Raw genomic sequence first — 14,210 nt, forward strand, 5'->3', positions numbered from 1 at the left:
TACACCACAAATAGAGATGTGGTCCAAAGGGACTGTTTATGTTACACCCAACGAATTACGCTTTTTTTTGGGGTACACATTGCTAGCAAGGTCCAGACCGGTGTTACCACTTGGGTGTGTGTCTCTGCTCAGTCTGACATTATTCAATCAATGCTGCCATTGGCAGACTGTGCAGGGACCCCCCCCCCCCCCAAATGGTAACGCCCATCTGGATCTTCATTGCAAACCACTAGAAATTCATTCATAACTTCTGGCGGGAATATTAAACTAATGGCACAATGTAGAGTCATAAGAATAGATGCTTCAGGATTGGACCAACCCCTTTAATACGTGAGTAGAGCAGAGAGGAGAAAAGTAAAATGTAACTTTTATTAACACATCTAAACATGAAAAATACACAGTACTATAGATAGATACAATATATATAATTAAAGTCTATGTACACCTTTGGAGGCAATTCTTTTATTACTTGCATTGTACTCATTTTGATCTAAAATTATTTTTTTTAAATTTGCCTTTATTAAAAATATGGAGCCCTTTTTTCTGTACAGAGCTGACATGCTCTATTAGCAGCCTGTGGATTTTCAGTGTTTTCTGTCAGACCAGGAGCAGACGGACTCCTGCTCTCTGACATTATGAACACTCATTATAGCTCAGTTCTTATGTTTTACTGAAAAGAATGGGGCTTAAATAACTGTTTATGACCTCTCAGTAGTTTAGAGATAAGGTTTATTAGATGACCGGCACAAGCAGAAAGTGAAAGTACCAGTCACAGTTAACCATATGTGACAGAACAGCGCAATATTTTTAATAAAAGCCAATTTAAAAAATATATATATTTTTCCCAAAAATGAGTAACAATCATAAAAAAATTGCCTCCGAAAGGTGTACATAGCCTTTAACCTGGCAGGATATATTGCTAGGTAGTGTCCTATACACAAGAGGATGATTATGAGGAGCGGACATCTTGAAAAGGACAACCTCAATACAAGTACTAAACATTGTCCTTCTGTAGCATCAGCAAAGAGAGATAAAACTCCTATATAGATACTGAACCCTTTGTCAGTTCATTGCTCCTATGAGGAGAAGATGTTATCTGAAAGTTAATCCTCATGATGATAGTAGGCATAGAATTGGGATAACGGTATGAAAGATCTAATGTTATCTTAATAGACCTAGATAAAGATGCCCATAGAGAAGCATGGCACTGATCGGTGTTATGTGTGGTCACAGTGATGGTCTGACTGAGAGAGGTAAGTGAGGCTGTTTGCCTTCCTAAAAGTCCAAACAAAAAAGGAGTTTAAGAGCCAGGACAGGAAGTAGAATACGTGGAGTAGCTTCAAAATATTATATCCAAAAAGTCATCCACCCATTTTTTTTATTTAAAAAAATACATAGAATATTTACAAATAGCCTGTTAACCTGTGATTGATGGTAGTGTCTCTTTTATACATGAAACTCATTGTTTCTTTAATGTTAGCCATGACTTGGACAATGGGATATTTTTGGGATTCCAATAATTCATTTTCTCCAGGCTTAGAGTTTCCAGTTATATCAGAAAATCAGTCTCCTGAATCTTCCAAACAGTCCCTGGTAAATCTGATACTCCTGAATTATTTTGTAGGTCTTAATGACCTTTTGCATTCCTTGCAGTGTTGTGGAGTGTTGCTGGATTTTAGCCATTTTACATCATTACAATTTAGTGGAAGCTGAGAACATCAGGCCTTGTCGCTATCTGTACTTATACAGTAAATGGCAGATGAATTCCACATCTTTCCAGTTTGAGAAGTGTATCAGGGAGAAAAAAGCGCAGAGATGTATTAATGATGCTCGCCATCGTGCTTGAAGGGGTTGTCTCGTTAAAGTGTAACTGTCATGTTTTCATAAAAAAATCTATTTTAGCATATGTTACTGCTGGTGGAGCATTATGCATAAAGCAATCTTTAGTTTCTTCCCATACCACTGTTTTCCTTGAGTTTTTCCATAAGTCACGGCTGTTTTAACCCCTACAATATGAGGATCTTCTCAAGATGGCTTCTCTGAGGCCAAAACTGCCTTCCCTCACTTCACATACACACTTGCTGTAGCCAGTCGCTTCCTGTCAGCCAATCAGAGCGGATTACTGAGAGACACGCCTCCTCACTCTGAAGCCTAATGCAAGCATGCAGTGGGAAGGACCGTCCCTCTGTCTTCTGTTTACACAAAAGGGAAGACAGACAAGCCATTGCAACAGTCTTTTAAGGGAGCAGTGAAAAGGGACAGGGGACATTAATGGAAGCTGCTATTATCAGGTAATTACAGATCTTTTGGCAATCATTGACAGACTAACTCAGGTATACATGCCTAGCTCTAATAAACTAGCAAATCAAAAAAAATTGACAGTTACACTTTAAGTTGCCAAAGGAATATATTCGGGACCACCCTTATAGGAAAGTCACTATAAACAGCAACTCTTGCTCTGGAAGACATAGCAAAGCCATGCATTATAGAGTGGCCCATTCAATCAGCTGGTCATCTGGGCCCCCGTCCATCAAAAAGGAGTTGCCCGAACCGCTCAACCCCCTAGTTTTGGGTAAACTGCACGAGTAGCAGTTCCTAGATATATTTTGATTATTGAAAGTTTTTCTTGTAGACAGTTCTACTGGAACAGAGCTTGTGCTTCCGTCTCAGTGAGCAGGACAGAGAAATTAGAAGAAGAGCAAACAGCAGGTGGCGCTCTACAGATAGATTTCACTTAATAACTTAGTAGCTATAATGCATTTTTAATTAAGGATGGACAATTGACATTTTCCACAGACTGCTGTTAAGGGACTATTAATATTTTGTGGAATTCTCTAATATGTTTTCAGCAAGGTATCTGTGAGGGTCCTTCATAGTCCTACATTAAATGGATTCTTGCACTTAGTAAAGTGTCCTAAAGAGGTTTTCCAGGAGCATGCATTGAGGCTTATCCTTAGGATAGCCCCAAAACCCCTACGATCGGCAGACCTAAGGGGCTGTAGCACTCCAGTGAGCACTGCTGGCCCTTTATTGTGTTCCCGGGAACAGTGCCTTTTCCTTACTTGCAGATGTGTATTCACCAGAGTATGTACACATCCCATAAAACTTAACTTTTACTAGATCATGAAAAGCTTCACAAAAATGCACAAAATAGCAGCAAATACAGATACAAAAAAAACAGATAGAAGGCCTATTCGTCTCAAATGGATACCCTTAGAGGTATATAGCCATAGGTGTGGGCCATGCACCCTAGGGTGCAAGATCCATCCTACTCATGGGGTGATATTCTTGAAAGTAGGGTATTGAGTAGATCAACTTCAATGGTCAGGCAGAGAACCTGCCCCCAAAGGGGTGACCCCACCTCTCGGTGGCTAAACTCTCACTCGCTCCTTAGGTACCCCTTAAAGTATTCCTGGTGTCCCAACGCATTTCCCTGACCTAAAGTCAGGGTACCACACTGAGGAATAGGGTAAATCATTGAGAATACAATGCGTGCACAATGGCACCTCTGATAAAGATGCTGTTACTGATATGGGATGCAGATGTTCCTGATATTGTTCCCGAGTGCCATTCCTCCTTCATCCGGCTGATCAGCAGAGATCCTGGTGGTCAACCTGTGGTGTTAGTAAGTCTCCAACATGGTGCCTCCTAAGGAAGCACCATACTGTGTGTGCCGTTATGTTCAAAAATGAAAGTTGTGCCATCCTCAAGTCAATGCCAAAGGGTTCAGGTGGTGGACATTGCACGAGGGGGACTTATAGCTCATAGGTCTCCAGCACTGGTATGGTATGAGAGTCATAACTTGATGCTCATGAGCCCCAGTGCAGAATCTGTAATAGATCCTCCAACTTACCATATCCTACTGGGTTCTTCTTTTATGGAAGAGTGGCCTTTGGGCTCCCTTAGGCACTAGAGCCCAGGTGTGTACCTCAGCACCCCCTAAAGCTTTGCCAATGTGTGTCAGGTATGAAGAAATGTGACCGGTATGAAGAAAATCCACCATGCACTTAAATCTTGGGGCATGGACAACAGGATTAAAATCAATGTGGCTGACACGTTTCAAGCACCGATGCACAGTAACAGCTGGATTTTCTTCATACCTGTCAAGTTTATCCCTTGAAGAGAGGCCTGACGTCCACGCACCAGGACCTACCTCCACTGGAAGAGGTGAGCAGATCCCATCTATCACCAATGTGTGTATCACAGAAAGGGCAGAAGATGGTGGGGTTCCTCTTTAAAGTGGCTGTAAGGCAGTACTTTAAAACCATTGACACAAAGGACGGCCATGTCAGTCACATTTCCTTGAAGTCATAGCACTTTATATGACACTCTTCCTCCGCACTGCACACCTTCAGCTGGAGCTCTGTCCCGGTGATGACATCTCCCTTTTGTATTGCGTTCTTTACTAAAGCACATATCACGCCCCGAGGACACGTCTTTTACAGTCACTTCCACTGAACTTATTAAAATGATTCTGATTTTTCTTTCAGATGAAAATCTTCTTGTGCCTTAAGGTGACGCACAGGAAGGTGGTGTCCTTAACAACAGTTCCCATATGTCAGGCTAATGATCTGCGAAGTCATTACATAGATTTGTACGATCCGTCTTCCATTTCAGTTCCTCCATAGAGGAAAAGAAGAACTCGGCCTGCAGGCACCGCGCAGATCATCGCGCCGTACTTGTGTGTGTCATTGTGGGAAGAATGCATCATGTTCTTCTGTCACTTTATCTATCTATCTCATATCTATCTATTATCTATCTATCTATCTATTATCTATCTATCTATCTATCTATCTATCTATTATCTATCTATCTATCTATCTCATATCTATCCTTGTACAGTATCTATCTATCTATCTATCTATCTATCTATCTATCTATCTCATATCTATCTATTATCTATCTATCTATCTATTATCTATCTATCTATCTATCTATCTATCTATCTATCTATTATCTATCTATCTATCTATCTATCTCATATCTATCCTTGTACAGTATCTATCTATCTATCTATCTATCTATCTATTATCTATCTATTATCTATCTATATCATATCTATCTATCTATTATCTATCTATCTCCTATCTATCTATTATCTATCTATCTATCTATCTCCTATTTATCTATTATCTATCTATCTATCTCATATCTATCTATATCATATCTATCTATCTATCTCATACTATCTATCTATTATCTATCTATCTATCTATCTATCTATCTATTATCTATCTATCTATCTATCTATCTATCTATCTATCTATTATCTATCTATCTCATATCTATCTATCTATCTCATGCTATCTATCTATTATCTATCTATCTATCTCATATCTATCTATCCTATATATATATATCTGTCTTTCTATCTATCTATATTGGAGGCCCTATTTTGTACCCAGTAAATATCTCCATAAGGTCCATTTTGGAGGGCAGACAGGTGTGTGAAGCCCAGCAATGCTGGCTAGCCTACATGTAATGCTCTGTCAGGTTTACATTGTTTGCTGGTCGCCAGAATAGCATAGTCTGGCCCATTATATGTCAGTGGGATCCTTTGAGATCAGTAGGATCATTGTACAGTACAATGTATCCATGATTGAAATGTAAAAAAAAATACTTTAAAGGGATTCTCCACTTTGGATAATCCTCACTTCTTAGATGGATCCCTTGATAATAAGTTGATCACAAAATGTTCCTTGTTTATGACCCTCTACAGTCAGCTGTAATTGGTCAGCAATCCGGTAGTAAGTGTTCATTTTCCCTGCAGCGCCACCACAGGAGAAATTAAACATTACACAATGTCCATTTGCATCAGTGCATTACCTGTGTAATACAGGACAGGTCCTCCACAGCGACCGACGCTCTTTGTAACCAGATCCCAAACAGAGGACCCCCTGCTATTCCCTAAAAGATTTTTCTCTGTATATTTTGACATAATTCTGCAGCGGTAATTCCCTGATGGATTTGTTGCAGATCTCACCCTGTGCATTGCAAAAAAGGGGGAAATCCGCGGCGTGCTGCAGTTAAATTTACACCGTTTTTGTTTGTTTTTTGCAGTGCATGGAAGAGATTTTTAAAAATCTCATCCACTTTGCTGGAACTGTAATCTGCAGCGCATACATCCCATGTGAACTTTTTGGAAAAACGTGCTGAAAAAATGCAGTTTTTGGGGTGTTTTTTCAGCTTCCTATTCATTTCAATGGGAAAATCGGCATCTTTTTTTCGCGCACTGTTTTTCACGGCGTGTAAAAAAAAGTTCTGCCCCCCATTGAAATAAACGGGAGGCGGATTCCACATGGAAAACTTGTGAAAAACGGCGCCAAAAAATGGTGTGTGAACCTACCCTTAGGCTACCTGCACACGGGTGCGGCTTTCAAAACAGAAAATCTGTGCGTTTTTTTACTGCGTATTTCTGTGCACTTCCACACCATAAACCGTTACTTGCGTTTTTTGTTCTCATCCTTCCAATGCAAAGGGTAAAATCCGCACACAAAAAAATCACACAAAAAATTGACATGCACGGCAGATCAGTATCCACACAGATAAAAAAAAAGCACAGCATACATGAGCTGTTTTTACGCACATAAATCCGCGCTGAAAAAGCGCACATAATCCGCAGGGTGTGCAGGTAGCCTTAAAGTCACCTACTTGCTAGAACCGTATAATAATGCTTCAATTGCAACTACTGGCTGACCTAATTCACTTATAGGGGTGCATGCACATGGCAGTGTCATTTATGCAGATTTTCCGCACATGGTTTTCGCGCAGATTTCGCCGTCTTCCCGCACAGATTTTGACGCGGATTTGCCTTGATCTCCCCCTTTGCATTGCAAAAAGGTAAAATCTGCACTGAAAATTCTTGTATACAGTTGATATCCCATGGATCTCAAAATCCGTAGCGCAGGTCAGTTTCCGCGCCGTCCCGGTGATTTTTTGAAAATCTCATCTACTTAGTGCCCTTCGTGGGGCGGTTTTAATACAGTCATGCCCTTTTAATACTTTCCTTGTCAGGTGGCGGTATTGGGTGTCATTTGTTCACAAAGGCTCCTGCTTCCCCTATGAACATGTGGAAGTTATGTTTATGGATCAAGTTAAAGTGATTTTTTATTTTTTTTTCCACATTGTCTGAAGCAGATCAAGAATAAGAGGAAACCTGATCACATCTGAGAGGATTAGGCTCAGGTCTTATGGCCGAGAGCCAGGAAGGGTATTGCAAGTGTATAGACTCCCTAGAGCGGCATATTTCAGAGCTGCCATTTTAACATCTCATGCATCAGCGTGAGCAGGCTTCGACATGAAGTCTCTGGAACGTCTTGCTCGGCGAAGAACATTTTTTTTTAATAACATATTTTTACCCAATTTGAACCTTGGGGTCTTTGAGTCTGTGACCTCTCTGAATGCAGAAGGAATTCCGACATGATTAGGTATAAAAAGCTCCTCGCTGCCAAGCTCGACATGAAACGCAACGTGTTCCGAACAGAGCGGTGCCCAGAATGCAGATATCATTTAAAAAAATGTAAATGGCCGGCAGCCGTTTCTGTCAACGGGGGAAAGGGATTGCCGCTTCCTACCTAATTCATAAAGGTTGTGGAGGGAACAGACATGCTTGTGTCAGAGGTTGTTCACAGTATTAGAGAAAAAATGGCGACGCAGCTCTCTGTGGGGAAGACTTACCATGAGGGGAACTGTTAAAGTCAGTTTTTCCGGGGTCAGTGTTGCAATTTGCGCAAAATTTACCAAGGTTTCATAAATTTGGTGCATCTTCAAAGGAGTATTCCCATCTGGGACATTGATGGCATATTGCTAGGATATGCCATCAATGTTAGATAGGTAGGACCCACCCCTATCTCCAGAACGGGACCCCTGAAGTGAAGGGAGAGCAGATGCGCATACACGGCCGCCCTCTGTTCACCGCTATGGCAATTCTGAAAATGGCCAAGTGCTGGCTTGGCTATTTCCGGCAGTCCCATAGCGGGGAATGGAAAGGTGGCTGTGAATGTGTGTTGCGCTCTCCATTCATCGCTATGAGACTTCTGAAGAAAAAAAACACGCTCCCTCGGCTATTTTTGGACCCCCCCATAGCAATGAATGGAGAGTAGGCTGCACATGAGCGGTGTGCTCTCCTTCACTTCTGGGGCCCCGTACTGGAGATAGAAGCAGGTCCCAGAATTGGGACCTGCACCTATCTGAGATTGATGACATATCTTAGCAACATGCCATCAATGTCTGAAATGGGCCAACCCCTTTAAGTCTTCAAGACAGAAGGTCTTGGTATTTTCCACCATATGCTCTTTCCATTGGCCGATTCATCCCCAACTCGTGTGCTCATAATGTAACTGTTAGACCGGCAGTTTGTGCCCGCCACCGACTCTCTTCTTCCTGTGAGTGTGAGGGCTCACCTTTCCTTCTGTGATTTTCCCCTGGTGGTCCATGCCCCTTTGCGTCCACTTGCTTCCTCCCTGGAGCATGTAACTATGTCCACTCCATGCAGGCTGGGGCCTGCTGTTTGCCTTTTATGCATCTTCTCACCCATAGGGCGGGCACCTCCTCTGGCTCTTAAAGCACCTTGGTCTTCCTAAGCCAATGGCTGGCTACCTAAGAGTATATCAAGCACCTTCCACTTTGCAAAGGTGCCTGAACAATTCGGTTCAAGTAGTCTAATTTCCTGCTAAGGTGTGCCATTGTTGTTTTGGCATGTTCTCTGGATTTCTGCCCACTCTGGATTTGACCCTCCATTGCCAGACCAGACCCCTGACTATTCCTCATACAGACTGCTAACTTTGGTTTGTAGATATTCTGTCTGCCCTGACCTCGACTTGTCCCTGACTATGTGTCACGGACGTTCCCGTGGCAGGTACCAGGAGATCGGAGAGACTGGCAACTCGTGGGTTAAATTAAAATAAAGTTTTGGTGACTGCCACACCTCTTGCTTCAGGTGTTGCTTGTTGGTGATTTACCTTCCCCATAAGTAGCCGCTTCTCACTCTTAGAGGTGCGGTTTATAGATTTTCTTCCTGCCTTCTAACTAGCTGGTCGGTTGTACTCTGTGGTGCTTCTGGAGTTGCCAGTTTTCTACTTACAGATAAGTCTTGTCTTTTCTTTTTGTTTTGTGTTTGTTATTTTTCCTATTGTTTGTATCTGGGCACAGAGACTTCCATTTGTCCATCTGGGGAGGAATGGGTTGTCTCTGGTCCTAACCTCATTCCAGGGCCTTATAGGGATATAAGGGCCTAGGTATACAGCATATGAATATTCCTACCTTCAAGGTCTATTCATATTGATAGGTAGTTAGGGCCCGGATTAGGGTTGTTTAGGAGGTGACATGTTCCTTCCCTAGTTTCCAGGCCCAGTTACTGTTCCCCTTCTCTCCTGTGTTTAGTGTGGAGTTTTCCCCCCCCACACTGATCGTGACACTATGGTTCTGACTGATCTCTCAGTGGTTTAGACCATTGTCTCTTGACCCACCAGCAATCTCCTGAACAGAGACTGCTCCAGGAGGTACTGGCCTGGTGGTTTCCCTGCAGCAAAGTCCAAATCCCTATATGGTTATTAAAGGGTGAAGGCCAGAGGGCTGCTAGGATAACTCCCAATAAATTCTTTGTGTATAATACATACATACACCCTCTCGTAATGAGAACGTGTTTGTGTGTATTTATAGTCTGGGGTATCACGGTTTGATTGGCACGATCAGATGCCGTAATTTATAGTACAGCGCATATTTTTCAGACCAGTTTTCTTGCGTATCTTGTTTTAGTCTTCTGGTTTTCCCGTCACTCTTCTTACATCTGCTGTTTCTATTAGACTTAGTAATAGGATGTGTTCCTTCTATAAAGCTTATTTAGGACTTCTCTAGGGCATCAGGGTATATACGATTTTGTTTAAGAATTTTGCCCTAAAACGACCTATAATTATTAGTTCAAGATTCTGTTCTGCTGCTTTTCAGATATACTTCAGCTATAGTTTGTGAGGTCTGGGTGGTAACCAGTATTTATTGCCAATACAGAATCCAGAAGGATTGGATAGTGGCAGACTGTGCATGGATACCCCCCCCCCCCCCCCCCCAACTGGTTAGGCCCAGCTGGTGGAAGTTCATTTGGAAACTTCTAGTAGGATTAAAAATTAAATGGCTCAACGTAGAGTCGTACGAATAGATGCTGTCAAGACATTAGCTAATAAAAATAATATATATAAAAAAAAGAATAGGTGCTCAAAATTGTTATTACAAGAGGAATGCAAGACAAGTCAGGAGAGGTGACAGCTCCTCTTTAAGGAGCATGAAAAGAGGACAGCTCCTCTTCAAGGAGCACGGCACTTTTCAGCGTCTTGACTTTGGAATGATGTCAGCCCCATGGAGGATGTGTCAGATGTGACTACTTGTGAGCTGTCAGGAGTCTTGGAGATGCTGCTGATGTGTCACTGCAGTGTAATAACAGAAGTTGAATGAGGGGATAATGTATATTTTTTTCTCAGCCCTAGGTCCTGTCTACTTAACAAGTCCAAACAGAGTCGGAAGCACGAAAATGCACAGGAGACTGTTCTCATTGAGGCACGCTTCCATTTCCAAGTTAGCCTCGTCGCATATGTAATAGATTGGGAGACATGTGATAATGACGTTTAGCAGATGGTAAAACGTGCAATGAATCTTTGCATGCAATGAAGGAGCCCTGAAGAAAGTACAGATTGTCTGGTCTAAAGTAGCTATTAATATCATTTGTCAATGCACATTTGATATATATATTAAAGGGATTGTCCAGGACTAGCTAAAAACATGACAGCTCTTTTTTTCCCGAAAACAGCTCCACATATGTAATTTTGGATGAGCTGCAGTACTGCACACAATCTGTGGACAGCTGTGGTGCTGTTTTTGAAAAGAAAAGTAACAATGTCTTTATTAGCCTGGACAGTCAGCGTCCCATGCCCGCCACTGTCCTGCTCGTCCTTACTGCCGCTGTCCGGTGGCCTGGACCCTCTGCTTCTCCTCTGCCCACCAACAGTGGACCTGGACGCCGGAGTTCTGTCCTCCCGTCTGCATCTGTCTACTAGATTCCTTTATGCATCCTAGTCTTCTCTAGCCAATGGCTAGTAACTCTGGGGTACTTAAGGCACCTAAGCAATAGGTTTACTTGCTTACTAGATTCTGCAAAGGTTCGTTGTTTCTGTTTGTCTGCCCACATACCGACCACTTCCAAATTCCTGGATTCTGACCCTCTGCTGCCTGCCCAACATTTGCCTGTTTACTGTATTGGCCATAAGCTACCTGCCTTGACCTTCAGACTGTTTCTTGGATATGTGTTTCCTCTGCCTGCCTTGACCTTGGCCTGTTACTGACTACAAGTTTGCCTGATCCCTTGGTTCTCTGCACCGGTGTCGCTAACCCCTGTGGGTCATCTGTCAACCACACAGGGGCTACTCCAAGAGGTAGGGGCCTGGTGGCTCCCCTGCAGCAAGGTCCAGATCTCTAGGGGTTAAAGGGTGAAAACCGGGGGACTGCCAGAATAATGCTGTTAGGATTATCCCGAAATCAAACCTGTTTGTTGACCCAGTAGTTGGTTGACCCACTGTCCATAACACAATCTTTTAAATTTGATCGGTCACCTGAAAATTCACATTTGAATCAGGGCTAGCTCAGCTGAATTTAATGATATATGTTGCTTTATTCTGGAGAAAAAGTGCTTATAATCCATATGCAGAGGAGCAGTTAAGTGCACGGAGGGCGGTCCTAAGCAATACTGTGCATCCTTGCTCATCCTGCTTCCTATACCATCCCCTCCCTTTCCTTAATTGACAGGGCAAGGTTCCTGCAAAGTCATCTCGCCTGGTCCTGTCAATCAAGAATGCAATATCTTGTGGATTCTTTCAGATCTTGAAACCATGATGGCATGAGCCACAATGTCCACTGAGTGAAGTCATACTCCAGCTCTTTATCACCGGACATCCAGGTCTCATTCATTAGTGGAGGAAGACCAGGAGAACCCTCAAGATCTTGGCCAGTTTATTGGTCCGAGCCTGTAAAAGGTGTTAAACCTGGGCACTTGTATTCATTAAAAAACTATTGGCTTGGAATCTCCACCTTGTAGGGGCATCTGCCGTCCCACCTCTAGCACTTTATGTGGACATTCCATAGTGGTAATATTTTAGCATTGTTTGGTGGTATAATGTGGGTTTGTCGGTATTATTTGCTCGCTGTATTAGAAGGATGAGAGGACCTTTCTGAACATTTCTGCTAAGGGGTTTCTGTGGAATTTTGCGTGGCCTTGTAAATGACATTAACAAGACCCATCATCGGTTCTAATGAATCCAAACATTTTTCCCAGTTAGACCCAGCCATGGTCACTATTGGGCATTTTAACACATTGGAGACCCCAGTGCATACATGTCATAAGTTACCCCCACCACCACTCCTACACTTGGATGTATAAAGCCTCCCAAATATTTTCCTCCAGCCTTCACTTGGCTCCTTTGCTGCTTTTAATGTCCCTGTACCTGTCATGTGATGATGGTGTCCTCCACGACGTTGCCATTTGCACCATTTGCTTTATGGATAAGGCATCACTGAATGGACACTTTAGGAATACTGTGGAAGACAATATCCTTATATCCTTATATTTGCTAATGGTTCTCTGTAACAATTGCTTGTATGGACTCCAACTATATAGCTCACTGACATTTAGACCCCAGCCAAAATATTATTGCTCTCATGTCTTGAGAGTCTCCTGGCATAATTCTTCCTCTCAGGGCCCATGCTCTACTGACGTTTCTATGAAAGTATGATAGAAATTAGCACAGCAGTCAGGATAGAGTTGCCATGTGCATGCTGCAGAGTGACATGTGTGGGCTTCTCAGGATGCCTCACAAATCTCTGCATCAGCAAAACCGCCCAGGAATCGACATGATGACTTTTATTAACCCTGCTCGTAGTTATTTATCAGGAGGGAAACAATACTCGGCCTGTGTGCACATTCAGCATCTCTAGACAACCTGTCATATTAACTAAGCTTGAATCTCAGTTACAAATTACTTTCCCCCCTTGTGTCTCTTTCAGTGATATATTTGATGCCATGTTCCCCGTCAATCACATTGCTGGAGAGACTGTGATACTACAAGGTAAGAATGTCATAAATGTACCTCATTCATCTTCATTGTGTTACACAGGACCGCCATACTTTCTTTAGAAGGTTCCACAATGGCATTGTGGGCTATCAGATGGTTGAGCCTCATTTTGTTCTCAGGACATTCAGAACATACAGTATGGCTTCTATAGAGAGTTTATGGGGGAGGGTTGGGAGAGATAGCTTTCTAAAATATATGACCAGCCTTAGGCTTGTATTGGACCAGCAGAAGAGGCTGACGATTGTCGGGAAGGAATGCTGCTTGCCAGTGGAGGAGACCTGCAGCGATCTCCTTCACAATATGGGGAGGAGTGATCGTTAATGCCATCGCTCTTCCCCATACAAAATCATTTTTTGCTGGTTGCAGACCGTAACTAGACGGCACAATCTGCTGCCGGCAAACAACCGTTTTTGAGCCTGCTTAAAAATTGAGATTGCCCAATTAACAAGCGTTTGCCGACTATCTGCAGGTCTAATACAGCCCTTAGTTTTAAATGACACAGAAGAGATAGAGATGACATAGCTAGTTAGAAAGATGGTATCATGGTCACACGCCACAAAGAGGACCTGATGACAGGAACTTATAGTTAATGTGAAAATTAATCATCAAGTCGTCTAGTTTTGAAATAGAAAAACTTGTGGTTGAAACCTCCTTGGAGTAACCCTCAAGGCCATGTACACCCCAGCTTTACTGTACTTTCCAACCTTTTAGTCATTCTTCTCCATGGAGGACAACAAAATACCCAACTTTGGGAAATATTGGCATTCCCATAATGTGACTGGTGGTTGTACCATCTATCTTTTCCCAGTACCTACCAGTAGATTGTGCCATTAGCAGGATAACAAGGAAGATATTTCATAAGCAGGGAGAGGACAGATGATGGAGGAGCACTTCAAGTGTTACCGGATCACATTTTAGAATAACTGATGGTGGATCTGGAGAGATACATTATGGTTGGTATTTATGTAAGCTAGTAGAGAAGAACACCAAGACATAGCTAAGGGGTACATACCCTATTTTTGCGTGGTGGTATTCAATTTTATCTGCACTCTCTGCCAGTATGCCATGGTGCCCCAGGTATCTTCAGAGTTTACCCAT

General features: G+C 42.6%; 1 protein-coding gene across 2 annotated transcripts in view; it reads left to right on the top strand.

Annotated features, from left to right (window-relative positions):
- Window positions 1-14,210, top strand: part of PRKAR1B (protein kinase cAMP-dependent type I regulatory subunit beta) — a 155,579-nt gene that overhangs the window by 75,886 nt on the left and 65,483 nt on the right. For both annotated transcript variants that reach the window (XM_040441954.1, XM_040441955.1), the window contains exon 5: window positions 13,045-13,106. In XM_040441954.1, coding sequence (XP_040297888.1) covers window positions 13,045-13,106 — 62 coding nt within the window. The remainder of the gene's footprint in view (window positions 1-13,044; window positions 13,107-14,210) is intronic.

The sequence above is a fragment of the Bufo bufo genome, chromosome 7 (genome assembly GCF_905171765.1).
Source record: "Bufo bufo chromosome 7, aBufBuf1.1, whole genome shotgun sequence".
Lineage (NCBI taxonomy): Eukaryota > Metazoa > Chordata > Amphibia > Anura > Bufonidae > Bufo > Bufo bufo.